Here is an 18524-nt window from a genome sequence, read left to right as displayed (position 1 = left end):
AACCACACGGGGGGACCTAGTGAATGAACTGCAGAGAGCTGGGACCAATGTAACAAGGCCTACCATAAGTAACACACTACGCCACCATGGACTCAGATCCTGCAGTGCCAGACGTGTCCCACTGCTTAAGCCAGTACATGTCCGGGCCCGTCTGAAGTTTGCTAGAGAGCATTTGGATGATCCAGAGGAGTTTTGGGAGAATGTCCTATGGTCTGATGAAACCAAACTGGAACTGTTTGGTAGAAACACAACTTGTCGTTTTTGGAGGAAAAAGAATACTGAGTTGCATCCATCAAACACCATACCTACTGTAAAGCATGGTGGTGGAAACATCATGCTCTGGGGCTGTTTATCTGCAAAGGGGCCAGGACGACTGATCCGGATACATGAAAGAATGAATGGGGCCATGTATCGTGAGATTTTGAGTGCAAACCTCCTTCCATCAGCAAGGGCATTGAAGATGAAATGTGGCTGGGTCTTTCAACATGACAATGATCCAAAGCACACCGCCAGGGCAACGAAGGAGTGGCTTTGTAAGAAGCATTTCAACATCCTGGAGTGGCCTAGCCAGTCTCCAGATCTCAACCCTATAGAAAACCTTTGGAGGTAGTTGAAAGTCCGTGTTGCCAAGCGAAAAGCCAAAAATATCACTGCTCTAGAGGAGATCTGCATGGAGGAATGGGCCAACATACCAACAACAGTGTGTGGCAACCTTGGGAAGACTTACAGAAAACGTTTGACCTCTGTCATTGCCAACAAAGGATATATTACAAAGTATTGAGATGAAATTTTGTTTCTGACCAAATACTTATTTTCTACCATAATATGCAAATAAAATGTTAAAAAAACAGACAATGTGATTTTCTGGATTTTTTTTCCTCAGTTTGTCTCCCATAGTTGAGGTCTACCTATGATGTAAATTACAGACGCCTCTCATCTTTTTAAGTGGTGGAACCTGCACTATTGCTAACTGACTAAATACTTTTTTGCCCCACTGCATATATATATTCCGTATATATATATATATATATATATATATATATATGTATGTAGTTCATGCTCTCTGGAAGGCATTTGCCCACAAAGTCACAGGGTTTTTATATCATACTAGATGGTGGCCCGATTCTAACGCATCGCGTATTCTAGAATATGTATGTAGTTTATTTATGAAGTTTTCAGAATAATGCAATTTATACACAGGATTCGACTGGCCGTGACCAATTGGCAAAGCGTGGTTCAAATTCCGCGCCAATTCGTGGGCGGACTGCGCCTGTCACTGATTGTTTTCGGCCAGGCGTGACCAATCAGTGAAGCCAGGGCCGGCTTCAGGTTTTTGAGGGCCCCGGGTGAAAGAGTCTCAGTGGGACCCCCTTTAACACATACCACGATTCATGATGCACAGATACAGCAGAGAAATATAGCACAGCCAAGTAGAGTATAACACAGCCCACGTAGCATACAACACAGCCACGTAGTATATAAGACAGCCACATAGTATATAGCACAGCCACGTAGTATATAGCACAGCCCACGTAGTAAATAGCGCAGCCACGTAGTATATTGCCCAGCCACGTAGTATATTGCCCAGCCACGTAGTATATTGCCCATCCACGTAGTATATAGCACAAATACGTAGTATATAACACTGCCCATGCAGTATATAACCCAGGCCACGTAGTATAGAGGACAGCAATGTAGTATTTTGTCCAGCCAGAGATGTAGTATATAACACAGCCCACGCAGTATCTAACACAGCCCACGTAGTATACTGCACAGCACGTAGTATATAGCACAGCCACGTAGTATATAGCACAGAGACGTAGTACATAACATAGGCCACGTAGTATGTAGCAATGTGGGCACCATATCCCTGTTAAAAAAATAATTAAAATAAAAAATTGTTTTATACTCACCTTCCGTTGGCCCCCCGGATCCAGCCCAGGCGTTTACCGATGCTCCTCGCGACGCTCCGGTCCCAAGAGTGCATTGCGGTCTCGCGAGATGATGACATAGCGGTCTCGCGAGACTGCTACATCATCACCTCGCGAGACCGCAATGCATGGACCGGTCACCGAAGCGTCGCGAGAAGCGGGAAAGGCCTGGGCTGGATCCGGAAGGTGAGTATATAATGATTTTTTTAAAATTACTATTTTTAACATTAGATCCCGCGCCAATGTCGCTGATTGGTCGCGCCGACTGGTCGCGACCAATCAGCGAAGCGGTGGGACCGGAGCATCGCGAGCTGCAGGAAAAGCTGCTGTTGAGGCGACGGAAGGTGAGAATATCACAATTTATTTTTTTTAAATTATTTTTAACATTATATCTTTTTACTATTGATGCTGCATAGGCATCATCAATAGTAAAAAGTTTGTCACATAGGGTTAATAGCAGCGTTAACAGACTGCGTTACACCGCGTTATGCTGCAGTGTAACGCAGTCGGTTTAATGGACTGCTACAACGCTATGTGGGCGGCGGGCGCTGACTGGGAGGGTATAGAGTGGGCACTGACTGCAGGGGAGTAGGGAGCGGCCGGACTGTGCCCGTCGCTCCCAAGAGTGCATTGCAGCCTCGCGAGATGATGACGTGCGGTCTCGCGAGACCGCCACGTCATCATCTCGCGAGACCGCAATGCATGGACCCGAGCGTCACGAGGTGCGGGAAAGGCCTGGGCTGGATCTGGGGGGCCGACGGAGGGTGAGTATATAATGATTTTTTATTTTTTTTATTATTTTTAACAGATCTTTTTACTATTGATGCTGCATAGGCAGCATCAATAGTAAAAAGTTGGTCACAAAGGGTTAATAACAGCGTTAACGGAGTGCGTCACACCGTGGCATAACGCGGTCCGTTAACGCTGCCATTAACCCTGTGTGAGCGCTGACTAGAGGGGAGTACGGATCGGGCACTGACTCCGGGGAGTATGGAGCGGCCATTTTGCCACCTGACTGTGCCCGTCGCTGATTGGTCGTGGTTGTTTTGCCGCGACCAATCAGTGACTTGGGATTTCCGTTACAGACAGACAGACAGAAAGACAGACAGAAAGACAGGAAGACAGACAGAAAGACGGAAGTGACCCTTAGACAATTATATGCTAGAAGCAGAATAGTATTTATTTCCACTGGTTGCACAATATCAACATCAAAACCATGAACAGAAAATCCTAGCCTTGTCCAGGTGCTAACTAAACATACAGACCCTGACTATGTAGTCGGGTAACAGTCCGAGGTCAAAATACCAGAAGGATAGCAGAACAGAGCAAATGGGTTAAATACATGCAAGGTCAGAATGAGGTCCAAGGTCAGGCAAAGAAAGATCAACAAACAGAACACAACGCACACAGAGACAAACCACAAAAAAGCTGGATGTAGATCTGGCAGAGGTCTGGGACTAATAGCCAACTTAAGTAGCCTGTCAATCACCTGGGACAATGAGCACCTGAAGACAACCAGCACCTCAGTCTCAGATTGGATGGCTGAACTGTCAATCAAAACACTGACAGCTCAACAAGCCCCTGCACTAGACTGGACCCAGCTGTCAAAGTATTGACAGCTTCAGGAAACCCCTGTACCTAAATGGACAGTTGAACAGTCAATAACTGTATCTTAGACATACTGAGGGATGGAATCATGACATCTATCACCAGGTTTAAGAAATTTCCAGGGAAGCATAACATAGGGGCAGTGACCCCGATTCCAGCAATTTGTCACTTACTGGGCTTCTTGCTGCACATTTGCTAAAGTCAACATTTGATCTTCTGCTGCTCTGCTAGTCCTCTCAGTGATGAGCTTTGTCTAATCCCACCTGCACCACTTAGTGATAGAAATCCATGTACACTGTGCATAGAAAGAAATCTGCAAATCAGTGATGGGAGCTGAATAGCCTCAGCTTATAAGTATAAAGAAACCATAGAAGTAGCTCATCACTGAGAGGACTAACAGAGCTGCAGCAGATAAAACACTGCTTGTCAAAACTACAGCAAGAAGTCAAGTACGTTGTATATCGCTGGAAACAGAATTTCTGCCCCTGTTTCAGGCTGGTCTCAAATGATACTATACCACTCACCTCCATATGACAGTACCGTCATCTTGTGGACTGAGCCATCATCTGTCATTGATGCAGCAATGATTTGTGGAATTGTTCATAGTCTAGGAGTCTTACCTGTAAACTATTAAAAATGATGAAGACGACCAACATCCAGAGGTGTCTGTAGCCAACATGTAATCCTCCCCAAAGCCAGGTCACCGATATAACAGCAAAGAGATACAAAATAAGTGGGATTTCTGCGAGAAAAAACATATTACCCTAGGATGTTACTTGTCAAAACTCTGTGATCACTTTATATGTTTACAGCTTTGTCAGAGATAATATATAGCAAATGTTAAAAATATATCACAGGGGAGAAAAAACTAATCGAAGGTTCTATGTCTGAATGTATTTTTATAATCTGATCTGGGATATGGAAATTATGAGTAATTTAAAGTGGGTGCTATGGATACACAGCCTTTTATGAGGCCTCGTAAGATTGGTTCTTATGGTCATGCTGTTTTTCTCAGATTACTTATATTCCACAGACAGAGTAGACTAAAGTTGGCTGAAGCTACCGATAGCGACAGGTTGGGCCGACGGCCTACTGTGTATGGGGAGGTTAGCCGACTGGTGGGTGGGAAAAATGTCGATGACATATATCCGATTTTGGATTTCCAATTGCATGGTTCTCTCTGAGAAAAGCCGTCATCTGATGAGTCAGCCGGCAGCTTTATCATGCAGAACATAGTAGCGCTAGGTCGTCTGAGCGTGCCTGTGTATGGGAGTGTTGGTTAAGACTGTCATTGTTCAGCTGTCAGCCATCTAATATGTATGGCCAGCCTTAGGTGTTGATCTCAAGGCACTAATCTGAGGATAAGGAACAAGCAAAGAGCCTTTAAGCACCACTTCAGCGGTTTACTTACCAGCCGCAGTCTTCATCTTTTATCGGTATTGCTCTGGTTGGTTTCCAGCAGTTTGTGACCTGATGGATCGACTGTAATTCACTAATCATTGTAAGTCTATGAGAGCCAGAACGGGGCCAGAACGAGGTCCTCAGACTTGTACTTAGAGCTTGTGGCTGGTACCTCTGACTTCTGATCAGTCAGGAGCTGGGGTCACAAGATGGCGACGCTGGACCAGAGCAGTGCAGGGAAGAGCTGAAGATGGTGGCTGGTATGTATAATACTAGGGTCAGGAAACTTAGTGGCACCACTCCAGCGCTGAAATAAGAAAACACATGCTCGAGTGGTGCTTTAAGGCCCCTGTATACTCTAGAGAAATGTTCTCAGGACCCACAGATTTTGGGGAGACCAGATGACTATCTGAATATTATGGGCTCCCTGTGACTCTACCCTGACAGAAAGTGTCAGTGGAGAGAAGGAATTTTTTCCCAGTTGTAAAGCAAGGCAGAATATGTTGGCGCCATAGTAGGAAGCCCATGTAGTAGTCACAGGAGGCTTTGTACTGGGAATTATAGTTATACCATGTGAGTTATGCATGGATATAATGTCTGACAGAATACAAACAGTCTCTTTACTTTTCTTCTGCAGCAGGGAGACAGTATAATATATTTTACAGTCATCACCTTAGGGCATAAAGAACACAAACAATATTTCTGAGAAACAGCACCTGAACTTCAAAGAAAAAATACATTTTGCAGAGTGGAGTTTTCAGGTATAGTTTGTTATGAAAATGGAAAATTTAGACCCTGGAGAAAGATTAAATTCTGTTTAAATTACTATCTATTATTAGGCGCTTCAGCTGTCGGACTGTCATTCTTAAGACGCTTAAGGTGAGGGGGAGCTCATCAAATATGCAATAAAAGTGTGGGAAGGAGGTTACAAAAAATGGGGCAAGAAAGTAGTCATAATACAATTGCCTTTAAGGTCTGTTCACAAAGTTCAGATTTTCCTTTTGGGTTTTCCTGTGCAGAAAACCTGCTGTAGCAACATTGCGGAAGAGATTTTACAAATCCTATCCACAGGCAGCACAGAAAATCCACAGCATAAGATGATCAGCGTTGGCCAATTTATGTTGCACCGTGAACAATCTGTATTGAAATCCGCAGCAGCTTTGGATTTTGCTGCAGATTCTCCCTATTGGAAAGTTAAAGGCTCTGTTCACACTATGTCCACACATTTATTGTTAATGAATGCAAACATGCTCGCCTTTATCATCTGTTTCTGCATTGGCTTTTTTCACACTGCATTCTGCAGCGCCCATTCGAGTTTTAGATAAAAAGATTTCTCTAAGGAAACCTCCGACATATACTTATAATGGGTGGCACGCAGTGGCATCTGTCTGCCAAAGGCTCCCCTGTTACAGGATTTATGTCATGGTATGCTTTTGTTTTTACTGTATGTTCTGTAGGGAATAGTTCAGTCTGATATATATATATATATATATATATATATATATATATATATATATATATATATAAAAGACTCTGGCAGACTATGTGTACCATGGCCATATATCTCAGGAGCTTTCTTGTTACATACATCAAACATGTAGGGAAAACGCAAAGTGAAAAGAAGCCTTAGATTAAAGCCTCCTGCAGACGACCGTATTTTCCCCTCAGACCAATGCTATTTTATGGGGCCATGCACGTCTGATTTTTTCCTCGGACAGATCTGTTCAATCGGACAAATTGAAGCATGCACAATTTTGACTGCACTTGGATGATATCTGAGTGTTGTCTGATTGTCACGGACAGACAAGATGGAGAAAAAGAAATTTCCATCTTCTCATCTGAGAAAATCAGATTACACTATGATCAAAGTCTGATCAGAGTGTGATCAGCATACTTAGACCATTTTTCTCGGATCAGAGAAAATACCAGGGGCGTAGCTAGCAAGGTCGCAGGGGTCGCCACCGCGACCACGCCTGCCGAGTGAGGGCCCCCCAATGCCAGCAAATGCTTCAGCTGGATGTGCGTCCTCGGATGCATATTCAGCTGAAGTGTACTGTGGCGCATAGACCCGTCGGCTCCATGCACTGCCAGCCAATCAGAGGCCAGCAGCTGACATTGGTGGCAGTCACAGCATGCGCTCCCGTCAGTTGCACACTGAAGTCAGCTGACGGGTTCAGAAGAGGACGCTGCGCGGCGGAGGAGCGCATGGGAGGTGAGAATATATAAATCAGACTCTAGTTATGACTATGGAAAATACTGCAAAATGTATTAAAAAAATACATTAACAAATCGGTTTCTTTACATTTTTTTCAAATAAAAGATGAAACCAGAATAGCCAAGAGAGGACCTCAGTGTGAATAGTGCCTGATTGCAGATTATATTGTACAAATAATAGTGTACCTGTGGCATTGGGCTTGCCTCTAAACACGTCATCATATGCTTTCCATTGCTGTGTGACTTGGTATGCGTGGATGAAAACTACCAGAACAACTACAAGGCAAACCAATGGCACAAGAGCAGCCGTAAAGAGCGCTGCATAGACATTCGGAATAAAACACCTGAAAAATAAAAACACAAACGTTACTTAATCTGTTGTTCATTAGTCTTATTTGTCTTACAGTATACATCTGACAATTAACATCATACTTTTGTGCCCAACATCGTGTGCGTAGCATTACATTGATGTAGTATTGGCAGCAGTTTTCCTGATACAAAATGCCAATCCTTCTGCATAACCACAAGAGGGTGTGGCTCACAGATCCTCGGGGGCGTGTCTTTAGTCTGCTCTGCATAATTACCCTTGAGCCACGCTCCTTAGACCATAAAAATTAGCCCTATATAAAAAGGTCCATATTAAGGATCCTTTCCCCACTTATCTGCCCCTCTCCCCTGTCTTCAGCACCGATCATACTGTCAGAAACTGCTGAAATCTGTCCTCAGTTCTGTCTTCACCAAGTGATAAAACTACTCCTGCTGCCTATACAACTCTATGAAGAAAGGAAAAAGAAAACAGTTTGGAGGGAGAAAAATTTCATTTTTACAACATCTATTGAATAAATTCTGCAGAGGGGAAAACCATAAATAACACTTGATACAAGTCATATAATGACCACAATTAGTGTTATTCCTCATTCACACGCACGACAGCTTATTCTGAAAAGTTAACGGATTTGCGGCACAAGGATAAACCTGAAGTAGCCCAGCATCATACAGGCTCAATTAAAATCTTTATTAATAAACACCAGGAATCGGCCATGATCTTCATATTTGCATCGGATATACAATCCTCTGAGACAGGTTTTCAGTGATGTACATTGCCTTGAATAATAATCTTTATTTTTATATAGCACTAACATATTCCGCAGCGCTTTACAGTTTGCACACATTATCATCGCTGTCCCCGATGGGGCTCACAATCTAGATTCCCTATCAGTATGTCTTTGGAGTGTGGGAGGAAACTGGAGAACCCAAAGGTAACCCACGCAAACACAGGGAGAACACACAAACTCCTCGCAGATGTTGGACTTGGTGGGATTTGAACCCAGGACCCCAGCGCTGCAAGGCTGCAATGCTAACCACTGAGCCACCGTGCTGCCCAGTATGGTTGAATGGTCAACAATAAAAGCCATGGCCCCTTCCTTGACTGAACTAAGACCATAGCCCCTTCAGCCTAATCAGTGAGGGTGCAGAGGGCTGGATCGCCAGTGATCTGATAGTGAGGATGGACCATCAGTATCCAATATAACATGGCTCCATTTATGGCTGCCTATAAGCATTCTTGCACTGTCCCAGCCATAAATTATTGAGGGTTTTGTTAAGGTCTCCCTGGGACGTTATGTTATTAGAGGCAAACACGGACATGTTTTATTGTTTTCTTATCTGGTGAACAGGCCGTGCCAACTATTGCTCTCACAGTAATGGACGTGAGCGCCCTCTTAGCATGGTATCAATAGTGAATGCAGCCCATTGACATAACTGCTAAGTATGCGGGAAAAGGAGGACAGCAACGTTGTAACAGATGATTGTTGTAGTCATCTGATCAACAAATGGTCCCATTCATTGTTATGGAGTGGGCTTCATGTTCTACGTCAGTGCACAAGACTTACTGAAAGGATGTATCATAGTTCTGTACATTATGTAAGACTCAGAAGCATTACAAATCAGTGAAAGTAGAATTGTTTCATCAAAACCCATTTATAACTACTAGTCACATGTATTCTTCCCACTAATTCACACTACACGGTCTGCCCATCACTATCCATCTACAGACATCAGTAGTGCTGACTCCACATTAGTTATTTTATACAAATCAGATTTGATCATAAAGCCTACCAACATGCTATTTAATTGGGAATCTGACAGCACAAAATGACTGTTCAAACCTAGCACAGGTGCTCAGTGCCCTCTTGGCGTGACCGAACAATTCAGTGAATCTTCCCACCCCTCTTCTCCTTGGATGACAGTTCTGGTTTTAAAGGAGCTAGAGGAGGATGTAGGTAGATAGAAAACAAGTAGCTGGGAAGGTGCACTAACGCCAAGGAGGGCGCAGCGTATCTGTGGTTAGTCTGAACAGTTTAAGGTGCACGGCCACCTTCGAGCTCACCATAGACATCAGCCGAACCCACTGATTCCCGTTAGATCTAATGTAATCGGGTGTCCCGAGCTCATTCCAAATACAGATGTTTTGCTGGGTGCAAGCATGCTGGATGTAAGCACTAACAGCCTTTGTTCAAGTGGGGCATGCATGTTAAGAGGTTGTCCACCGTTTTGTCATTCATGACCTATCCTTAGGATAGGTCATCAATGTCTAATCGGTCAGGATCTCACCCCCAGCTGTTCTCGGTGGCAGCGGTTGCTAGATGGAAATGCCCAATTACGGAGCTGCATTCATCGTGGCCACCGCACTGTACTGTACATCCGCCTCCTATTGATTTGAATAGGATACGGATGTGCGGCTCCCAGCCGTGGCCACTGTCAGAAGACTGAGCAGCTCCACAATTAAGAATTTCAGTCGCTGCTGACACCAAGAACAGCTGATCAGTGGAAGTGTTGGACCCCTACCTATCTGACAATGATGACCTATCCTGAAGTTTCTGCTGTAAGTCTAGCAGAAAAGTAGTAAAATACTAGTGTACATGGGATCTTTATGGTAGAGCGTATTGACGGAGATAGGACATTATGGCAAAGACAAACAGTGACAAAATTAAACTTTTCTAAAATTGTTTCTATAGTGTGTAACTGGAATTTAGTAATTCTAGAAATGTCATTATCAGACCTACACACAGCCAAGAAAAGTGGGGAAAGTAGTAGAAGCTGCCCTTGCTCATTATCATACCTGCCATCTAGTTTTATGCCAGAATTGTTCTAGCCGCAATCTAATTCAGCTATTCAGTTGGCATTTTCCAGCTTAGACTCTTTTTTTCTAAAGATTATGGGGCCGATTCCTCATCGCAGAGTTGCACAAAAAATCTGCGACTCTTGTGATTTTCATGTAACTTTGGATAAACTCTGCTGAAATTGGTGGAGCTGATTAGGAGCTGGGGCGTGGGGTCACGGCTGGCGTCTAAGTCATGAAAAGTGGTTGCATTTTTTATGCCAGAAATGCTACTTCTGTCCTTGACTGGAGCAAAAGTTCTGGTGCAACGCACGTCAATCAGAAGATTCGCCCCTTAAAGAATTTGCCACCTCTTCTATTCCACCAAGACTGGCAGAGCTTGCCCTACGCGAGTCTTGATGAAGTCTGCAATTCACAATCATGGAAGTGCTGATGGCTGAAAGGATTTCTGCGGTTTCATAAACAGAACTTATTTCATTTGTTTGGTTATTTAAGAGTTTTGTATATTGCTTTGTGATAGACACTTTTACATTAATGTAGTGTTTTTCTCATATTTTCTTTCTACAGGTATTTGAGCTATGGAAAGCATGTTTCTAATGTTAAGCTTCATATTTTAGAGCTAAGGTCTGGGGATTGTGCTAAAATAATGGAAAAAAAAATCTGTTCTCTTTCGGTGAGGACTACATACATCTTCTGTTGCTCAAAATTAAATTGTCACAGTCTATGCTACTTTACAATGACATCACACTGCTCCAAGAAATGTCTGTGTTAAAGCTTGTTCAGGGTTTACCTGGAATGACATTCATTTGGCACACAGACAGCAAATGTCTAAACTCGCAGAGATAATGTAGCAATCTTCCTCCTTCCTTCACTTAGATTCCACCCAGTCTTTACCTTACATCATGAATTATTACTGCTTAGGTTCCTTATATTGCATAACAAATTTGCAAAAGTAATAATACGTTACATAAAATAAGGCAATCCCTGTAAGAGACTGGAGTATTACATTTACCCATTAAACTATCTTTTCTACATATCTATATTTTCTTAAGTGAGCTTCTAATATACCTGCTAAAGGGTTATTCCCCAAATCATACTATGGTCTTGGTTTCCTGTGTATTATTATTATTATTATTATTTATTATTATAGCGCCTTGGCGCTTTACATGTGAGGAGGGGTATACATAATAAAAACAAGTACAATAATCTTGAACAATACAAGTCATAACTGGTACAGGAGGAGTGAGGACCCTGCCCGCGAGGGCTCACAATCTACAAGGGATGGGTGAGGATACAGTAGGTGAGGATAGAGCTGGTCGTGCAGTGGTTTGGTCGATCGGTGGTTACTGCAGGTTGTAGGCTTGCCGGAAGAGGTGGGTCTTCAGGTTCTTTTTGAAGGTTTTGATGGTAGGTGAGAGTCTGATGTGTTGTAGTAGAGGGTTCCAGAGTAGGGGTGATGCACGAGAGAAATCTTGTGTATATAGAGTTAGTCATACAGTATGTGCCAATGTCCCAGCTATGCTCTGCTCTGCATGCAGGCGAGTGCATGATCATACTCAGAAGATCGCCATGACCATCAATGAAATGTGGAAGTCAAATAATGGGTCACCTCATCCACGTAAGTTAAAATAGCTTACGCTCTAGCCTTCCCTTGCTATTTACTAAAGGAGACTAGAACATCCTGGGGCACACTGTAAGTATTATTATTTATTTATATATATAGCACCATTAATTCCATGGTGCTTTACATGAGAATGGGTTACATACAAATTACAGATATCACTTACAGTAACGAAACTAATAATTACAGACTGTTACAGAGAGGCGAGGACCCTGCCCTTGCGAGCTTACATTCTGCAGCGTGGTGGGGAAGGAGACAATATGTTGAGGGTTGCAAGTAAACAAATATTTAGTCAATGTTTGCACGCCAACTCAACAGTTTGATTATAGATAGCTTTTTTTTAAGTAACCTTATGAATTATTTTAGAAAATCATGTTTGCAATATCATCAATAACATAGTACAATAACTAGTATACTACAATATCGCCTTCACTTTTCTGTGTATTCCTTTCTTTTCTACAACTTTCAGTTTTTCTCTCACTTGTCATTGTTTTTCCCACTATCCTCTTTTTTTCTGTCTCTCCTATCTATATATTGATATCTATCTCCATCAGGCAGCACACAAGAGAGCAGATGGAGGGTCCTGCAGCACTGAGGAAAAGCAGTGCGCTGCGAGGAAAAGTAGTTTTATCAGATAATAAAAGGATCGCGCATTCAGCTCTGTGAATCTGGATGGACAATGAGGCAGAAGGAGATAAAAAAGGCACCAATGTACGAGAAAGGAACTTTATATTGAGTTTATACTGTGCATTAGCAATAATCGCTGTCACGTGTGCTTTGTAAATAGTGGGAATAACCTTTTAATTTCCACTAATTAAATAAAATAAAATTTTGATTTCTAATCAGTCCTTCATCACATTCAGTTTATAGTTAAAGCTAAAATTGTAACAATTGTGGACTATTTGAGAACCAGTCAACAATAACCTCATTATTGTAATTATCACTGTTGAATCTAGATTACTTGATATGGACTTTTTGCTGAGGTAAGGTGTTACTTAAACGTATATTGGATTTTATAGAACTACGCCCAAAAACAATTATTTTACATGACCATTAACTACACCCATTAAACTACAGATACTTTTTGTCTAATTAATGGTGGTGCTTTTAAGGCTTGGGGTTCAGATGTATTATTGAAGGGGTTATATTTGTATGTTTAATATAATATCTATATTTGAGGTTATAAAACAATATATGCACCCAATACAATGGTATAATTTTTATTACTACACAATAAAGCTGCAAGAAAATTATTGTAGTAATGTAAGTAATTAATGAAAGTTACTTTGGCAACATCTTTCTCTCCGACAAAACGGTTCAATGGGGAGTGTGGAGAAGGTATTTGCAAGGGAAAATAGAAGGATCAGGCTTTGAATTCAAACTGCACAATCCTTCTCAATCCCATCTTTATGTGTCAGGGAACGGTAAAGAAGCCTGCATATATTTTAGAAGGATACATTTAGCATGTAGTATGCATGACCCCATACTGACTGTTTGCGTGCCAGTTTTGATGAAAGGTGCACTGGAGTAAGATGTGCAAGTTTAATTAAGATTCCTGGGCCAGAATTTGACACATCTTTCACTGCAAGAAATGTATTCCAGTCAGGGACTTCCGTCAAAACACCAAAAGCTGCAAAAATTTAGTGTAGCTGTATTTATGCAAAAATTGTGTGAAATTTCAAGCAGTTTTATAACATACACTGGTGAAAACTGCTTGATGAATCAGGGCCCATAAACTTAAAAATTTAGACTATTCTATCTGAAAATGTTCAAAATTTAGCTCAAAGGCTTAGGGTAGATATATTTCAAGTGGATGAATCTCTTTAACCCAATATTTATTTCCAACAATATTATTGCTTAGCTGCGTTTTAGCTCAGCTCCATTATAACAAAGCTATAAAAGCGGTGATTACAGTTCAGCTACAGTATCTACAGAGAGTATTAGGTGGTCTGAGACACGCCTCCTGCCTCCTCATTGGTCCAGGCTGAATAATAATAATAATAATAATAATTTTTATTTATATAGCGCCAACATATTCCGCAGCGCTTTACAAATTATAGAGGGGACTTGTACAGACAATAGACATTACAGCATAACAGAAATACAGTTCAAAACAGATACCAGGAGGAGTGAGGGCCCTGCTCGCAAGCTTACAAACTATGGGGAAAAGGGGAGACACGAGAGGTGGATGGTAACAATTGCTTTAGTTATTCGGACCAGCTATAGTGTAAGGCTCAGGTGTTCATGTAAAGCTGCATGAACCAGTATGTAGCAGTACAGACACAGAGGGCTAATACTGCATAAAGTGTATGAGAACATGATGCGAGAAACCTTTTTTTTTTTTTATTATAAATAGGCCACACAGGGATCGTTAGGTTAATGCATTGAGGCGGTAGGCCAGTCTGAACAATGTCACCTTCACACTGAAGCTCAGGCTCCACAGATTACCTCCTGTCTATAACCCAAATCCCTTACAGCTTCGCTTTTCATCTTCATCCAGCACAGACCGCCATCATGTCTTCCAGCCAGGACTCATCTCTACAGGAAATAACACAGTTATCTAGAGCTCCGCTTGCAGAACACATTACTTATTTTTTTCCCAACTTCTACACTACACCAGATGAAGAAAAAAAGGCGACAGTGTCGCCCTGAAAAGTAACAGGACCGCCCCCCCATTTAAAATAGTATCCTAAAAAAATAAAATAAATGCATCACTGCAGTAATAATATCCCTTAATTAGCCCCTATGGTAATAATATCCTCCATCCTGGCCCTGTGTATCTCACTCCTGGCTCTAGCCATACGTTCTCCCATTCTGCCCTTATGAGTATCCATTCTGCCCCTATATGATCTCCCCATCCTGCCCCATCTGTCCCATGATCCTGCCCCATCTGTCCCATGATCCTACTGCCTCATCTGTCTCCATCGTATCCATCCTGCCCCATGATCCTGCACCATGTGTCTCCATCCTACACCATGATCCTGCCCCATCTGTCTCCATCCTGCCCCATCTGTCTCCATCCTGCCCCATCTGTCTCCATCCTGCCCCATATTCCTGCCCCATTTGTCTCCATCCTGCCCAGTTTCTCCCTTCCTGCCCCCATGTCTCACATCTGCCCCCCAGTGTCTCACATTGTGCCCCCTGTGTCTCACATCCTGCCCCGTGTCTCCCATCTGCCCCCGTGTCTCACATTCTGCTCTCCTGTGTCTCACATTCTTCCCCATCTCACATTCTGTCCCCCTGTGTCTCACATTCTGCCCCTTGTGTCTCACATCCTGCCCCCTGTGTCTCACATCCTGCCCCCTGTGTCTCACATCCTGCCCCATGTCTCACATCCTGCCCCATGTCTCACATCCTGCCCCATGTCTCACATTCTGCCTCCCTGTGTCTCACATTCTGCCCATCTCACATTCTGCCCCCCTGTGTCTCACATTCTGCCTTCCTGTGTCTTACATCCTGCCCCCAGTATCTCACATTCTTCCCCGTGTCTCACATCCTGTCCCGTGTCTCACATTCTGCTCTCCTGTGTCTCATATTCTGCCCCATGTCCCACATTGTGCTCCTGGTCTCACATCCTGCCCCGTGTCTCACATTCTGCCGCTCCTGTGTCTCACATTCTGCCCCCGTGTCTCACATTCTGCCCTCCTGTATCTCAAATTCTGCCCCCTGTGCCTCACATTCTGCCCCCGTGTCTCACATTCTGCCCCCCTGTGTCTCAAATTCTGCCACCCATGTCTCACATTCTGCCCCCCGTGTCTCAAATTCTGCCACCCATGTCTCACATTCTGCCCCCCGTGTCTCACATTCAGCCCCCCCCGTGTCTCACATTCAGTCCCCCCTGTGTCTCACATTCTGTCCCCTGTGTCTTACGTTCTGCTCCCGTGTCTCACATTCTGCTCTGTGTCTCACATTCTGCCCCCTGTGTTTCACATTCTGCCCCCGTCTCACATTCTGCCCCCTGTGTCTCACATTCTGCCCCCTGTGTCTCACATTCTGCCCGGTGTCTCACATTCTGCCCCGTGTCTCACATTCTGCGCCCTTCTCACATTCTGTCCCGTATCTCACATCCTTCACCGCCTCACATCCTGCCCTCTGTGTCTCACATCCTGCCCCCCGTGTCTCACATCCTGCCCCCCGTGTCTCACATTCTGCCCCCCGTGTCTCACATTCTGCCCCCCTGTCACACATTCTGCTCTCCTGTGTCTCACATTCTGCCCCGTCTCACATTCTGTCCCCCCTGTGTCTCACATCCTGCCCCCTGTGTCTCACATTCTGTCCCCCCGTGTCTCACATTCTGCCCCCGTGACTCACATTGTGCCCCCTGTGTTTAACATTCTGCCCGGGTCTCACATCCTGCCCCGTGTCTCACATTCTGCCCCATGTCTCACATTGAGCTCCCTGTGTCTCACATCCTGCCCCGTGTCTCACATTCTGCCCCTCCTGTGTCTCACATTCTGTCCCCCTGTGTCTCACATCCTGTCCCTTGTGTCTCACATCCTGCCCCCTGTGTCTCACATCCTGCCCCCTTGTGTCTCACATCATGCCCCGTGTCTCACATTATGCCCCGTGTCTCACATTCTGCCCCCGTGTCTCACATCCTGCCCCCTGTGTCTCTCATTCTGCCTCCGTGTCTCATATCCTGCCCTATGTCTCACATTTTGCCCCGTGTCTCACTTTCTGCCCCCGTGTCTCATTCTGCCCCCCTTTGTCTCACATTCTTCCCTCGTGTCTCACATCCTGCCCCGTGTCTCACATCCTGCCCCCTGTGTCTTACATTCTGCCGTGTCTCACATCCTGCCCCGTGTCTTACATTCTGCTATGGTAATAATATCCTCCATCCTGGCCCTGTGTATCTCACTCCTGGCTCTAGCCATACGTTCTCCCATTCTGCCCTTATGAGTATTCATTCTGCCCCTATATGATCTCCCCATCCTGCCCCATCTGTCCCATGATCCTGCCCCATCTGTCCCATGATCCTACTGCCTCATCTGTCTCCATCGTATCCATCCTGCCCCATGATCCTGCACCATGTGTCTCCATCCTACACCATGATCCTGCCCCATCTGTCTCCATCCTGCCCCATCTGTCTCCATCCTGCCCCATCTGTCTCCATCCTGCCCCATATTCCTGCCCCATTTGTCTCCATCCTGCCCAGTTTCTCCCTTCCTGCCCCCATGTCTCACATCTGCCCCCCAGTGTCTCACATTGTGCCCCCTGTGTCTCACATCCTGCCCCGTGTCTCCCATCTGCCCCCGTGTCTCACATTCTGCTCTCCTGTGTCTCACATTCTTCCCCATCTCACATTCTGTCCCCGTGTCTCACATTCTGCCCCTTGTGTCTCACATCCTGCCCCCTGTGTCTCACATCCTGCCCCGTGTCTCACATCCTGCCCCATGTCTCACATCCTGCCCCATGTCTCACATCCTGCCCCATGTCTCACATTCTGCCTCCCTGTGTCTCACATTCTGCCCATCTCACATTCTGCCCCCCTGTGTCTCACATTCTGCCTTCCTGTGTCTTACATCCTGCCCCCTGTATCTCACATTCTTCCCCGTGTCTCACATCCTGTCCCGTGTCTCACATTCTGCTCTCCTGTGTCTCATATTCTGCCCCATGTCCCACATTGTGCTCCTGGTCTCACATCCTGCCCCGTGTCTCACATTCTGCCGCTCCTGTGTCTCACATTCTGCCCCCGTGTCTCACATTCTGCCCTCCTGTATCTCACATCCTGCCCCCTGTGTCTCACATCCTGCCCCCTTGTGTCTCACATCATGCCCCGTGTCTCACATTCTGCCCCCGTGTCTCACATCCTGCCCCCTGTGTCTCTCATTCTGCCCCCGTGTCTCATATCCTGCCCTATGTCTCACATTTTGCCCCGTGTCTCACTTTCTGCCCCCGTGTCTCATTCTGCCCCCCTTTGTCTCACATTCTTCCCTCGTGTCTCACATCCTGCCCCGTGTCTCACATCCTGCCCCCTGTGTCTTACATTCTGCCGTGTCTCACATCCTGCCCCGTGTCTTACATTCTGCCCCGTGTCTCACATTCTGCCCCGTGTCTCACATGCTGCCCCCGTGTCTCACATCTTGCCCCTGTGTCTCACATCCTGCCCCTGTGTCTTACATTCTGCCCCATGTGTCTCACATTCTGCCCCCTGTGTCTCACATACTGCCCCCTATGTTGTTTCCATTCCTGCCCCCTGTGTCTCACATCCTGCCCCCTGTGTCTCACATTCTGCCCCGTGTCTCACATTCTGCCCCCTGTGTCTCACATTCTGCCCCGTGTCTCACATTCTGCCCCCGTGTCTCACATCCTGCCCCCTGTGTCTCACATTCTGCCCCGTGTCTCACATTCTGCCCCCGTGTCTCACATTCTGCCCCCCCCTGTGTCTCACATCCTGCCCCGTCTCACATTCTGCCCCCTGTGTCTCACATTCTGCCCCGTGTCTCACATTCTGCCCCCGTGTCTCACATCTTGCCCCTGTGTCTCACATCCTGCCCCTGTGTCTTACATTCTGCCCCCTGTGTTGTTTCCATTCCTGCCCCGTGTCTCACATTCTGCCCCGTGTCTCACATTCTGCCCCGTGTCTCACATTCTGCCCCCGTGTCTCACATCCTGCCCCCGTGTCTCA

At 45.1% G+C, this 18524-nt stretch overlaps 1 protein-coding gene across 1 annotated transcript in view; it reads right to left on the bottom strand.

Annotated features, from left to right (window-relative positions):
* ADGRV1 (adhesion G protein-coupled receptor V1) overlaps positions 1-18524 on the bottom strand; it is a 753646-nt gene that overhangs the window by 16074 nt on the left and 719048 nt on the right. The window contains exons 86-87 of the mRNA XM_069745343.1: positions 7341-7498; positions 4160-4281 (exon numbers count right to left, since the gene is read on the bottom strand). Of these exons, the coding sequence (XP_069601444.1) occupies positions 4160-4281; positions 7341-7498 (280 nt within the window). The remainder of the gene's footprint in view (positions 1-4159; positions 4282-7340; positions 7499-18524) is intronic.

Source organism: Ranitomeya imitator, chromosome 1 (genome assembly GCF_032444005.1).
Source record: "Ranitomeya imitator isolate aRanImi1 chromosome 1, aRanImi1.pri, whole genome shotgun sequence".
In the NCBI taxonomy this organism is placed as follows: domain Eukaryota; kingdom Metazoa; phylum Chordata; class Amphibia; order Anura; family Dendrobatidae; genus Ranitomeya; species Ranitomeya imitator.
The sequence above is the reverse complement of the archived record's forward strand: the minus strand, read 5'-3'. Positions and strand labels throughout refer to the sequence as shown.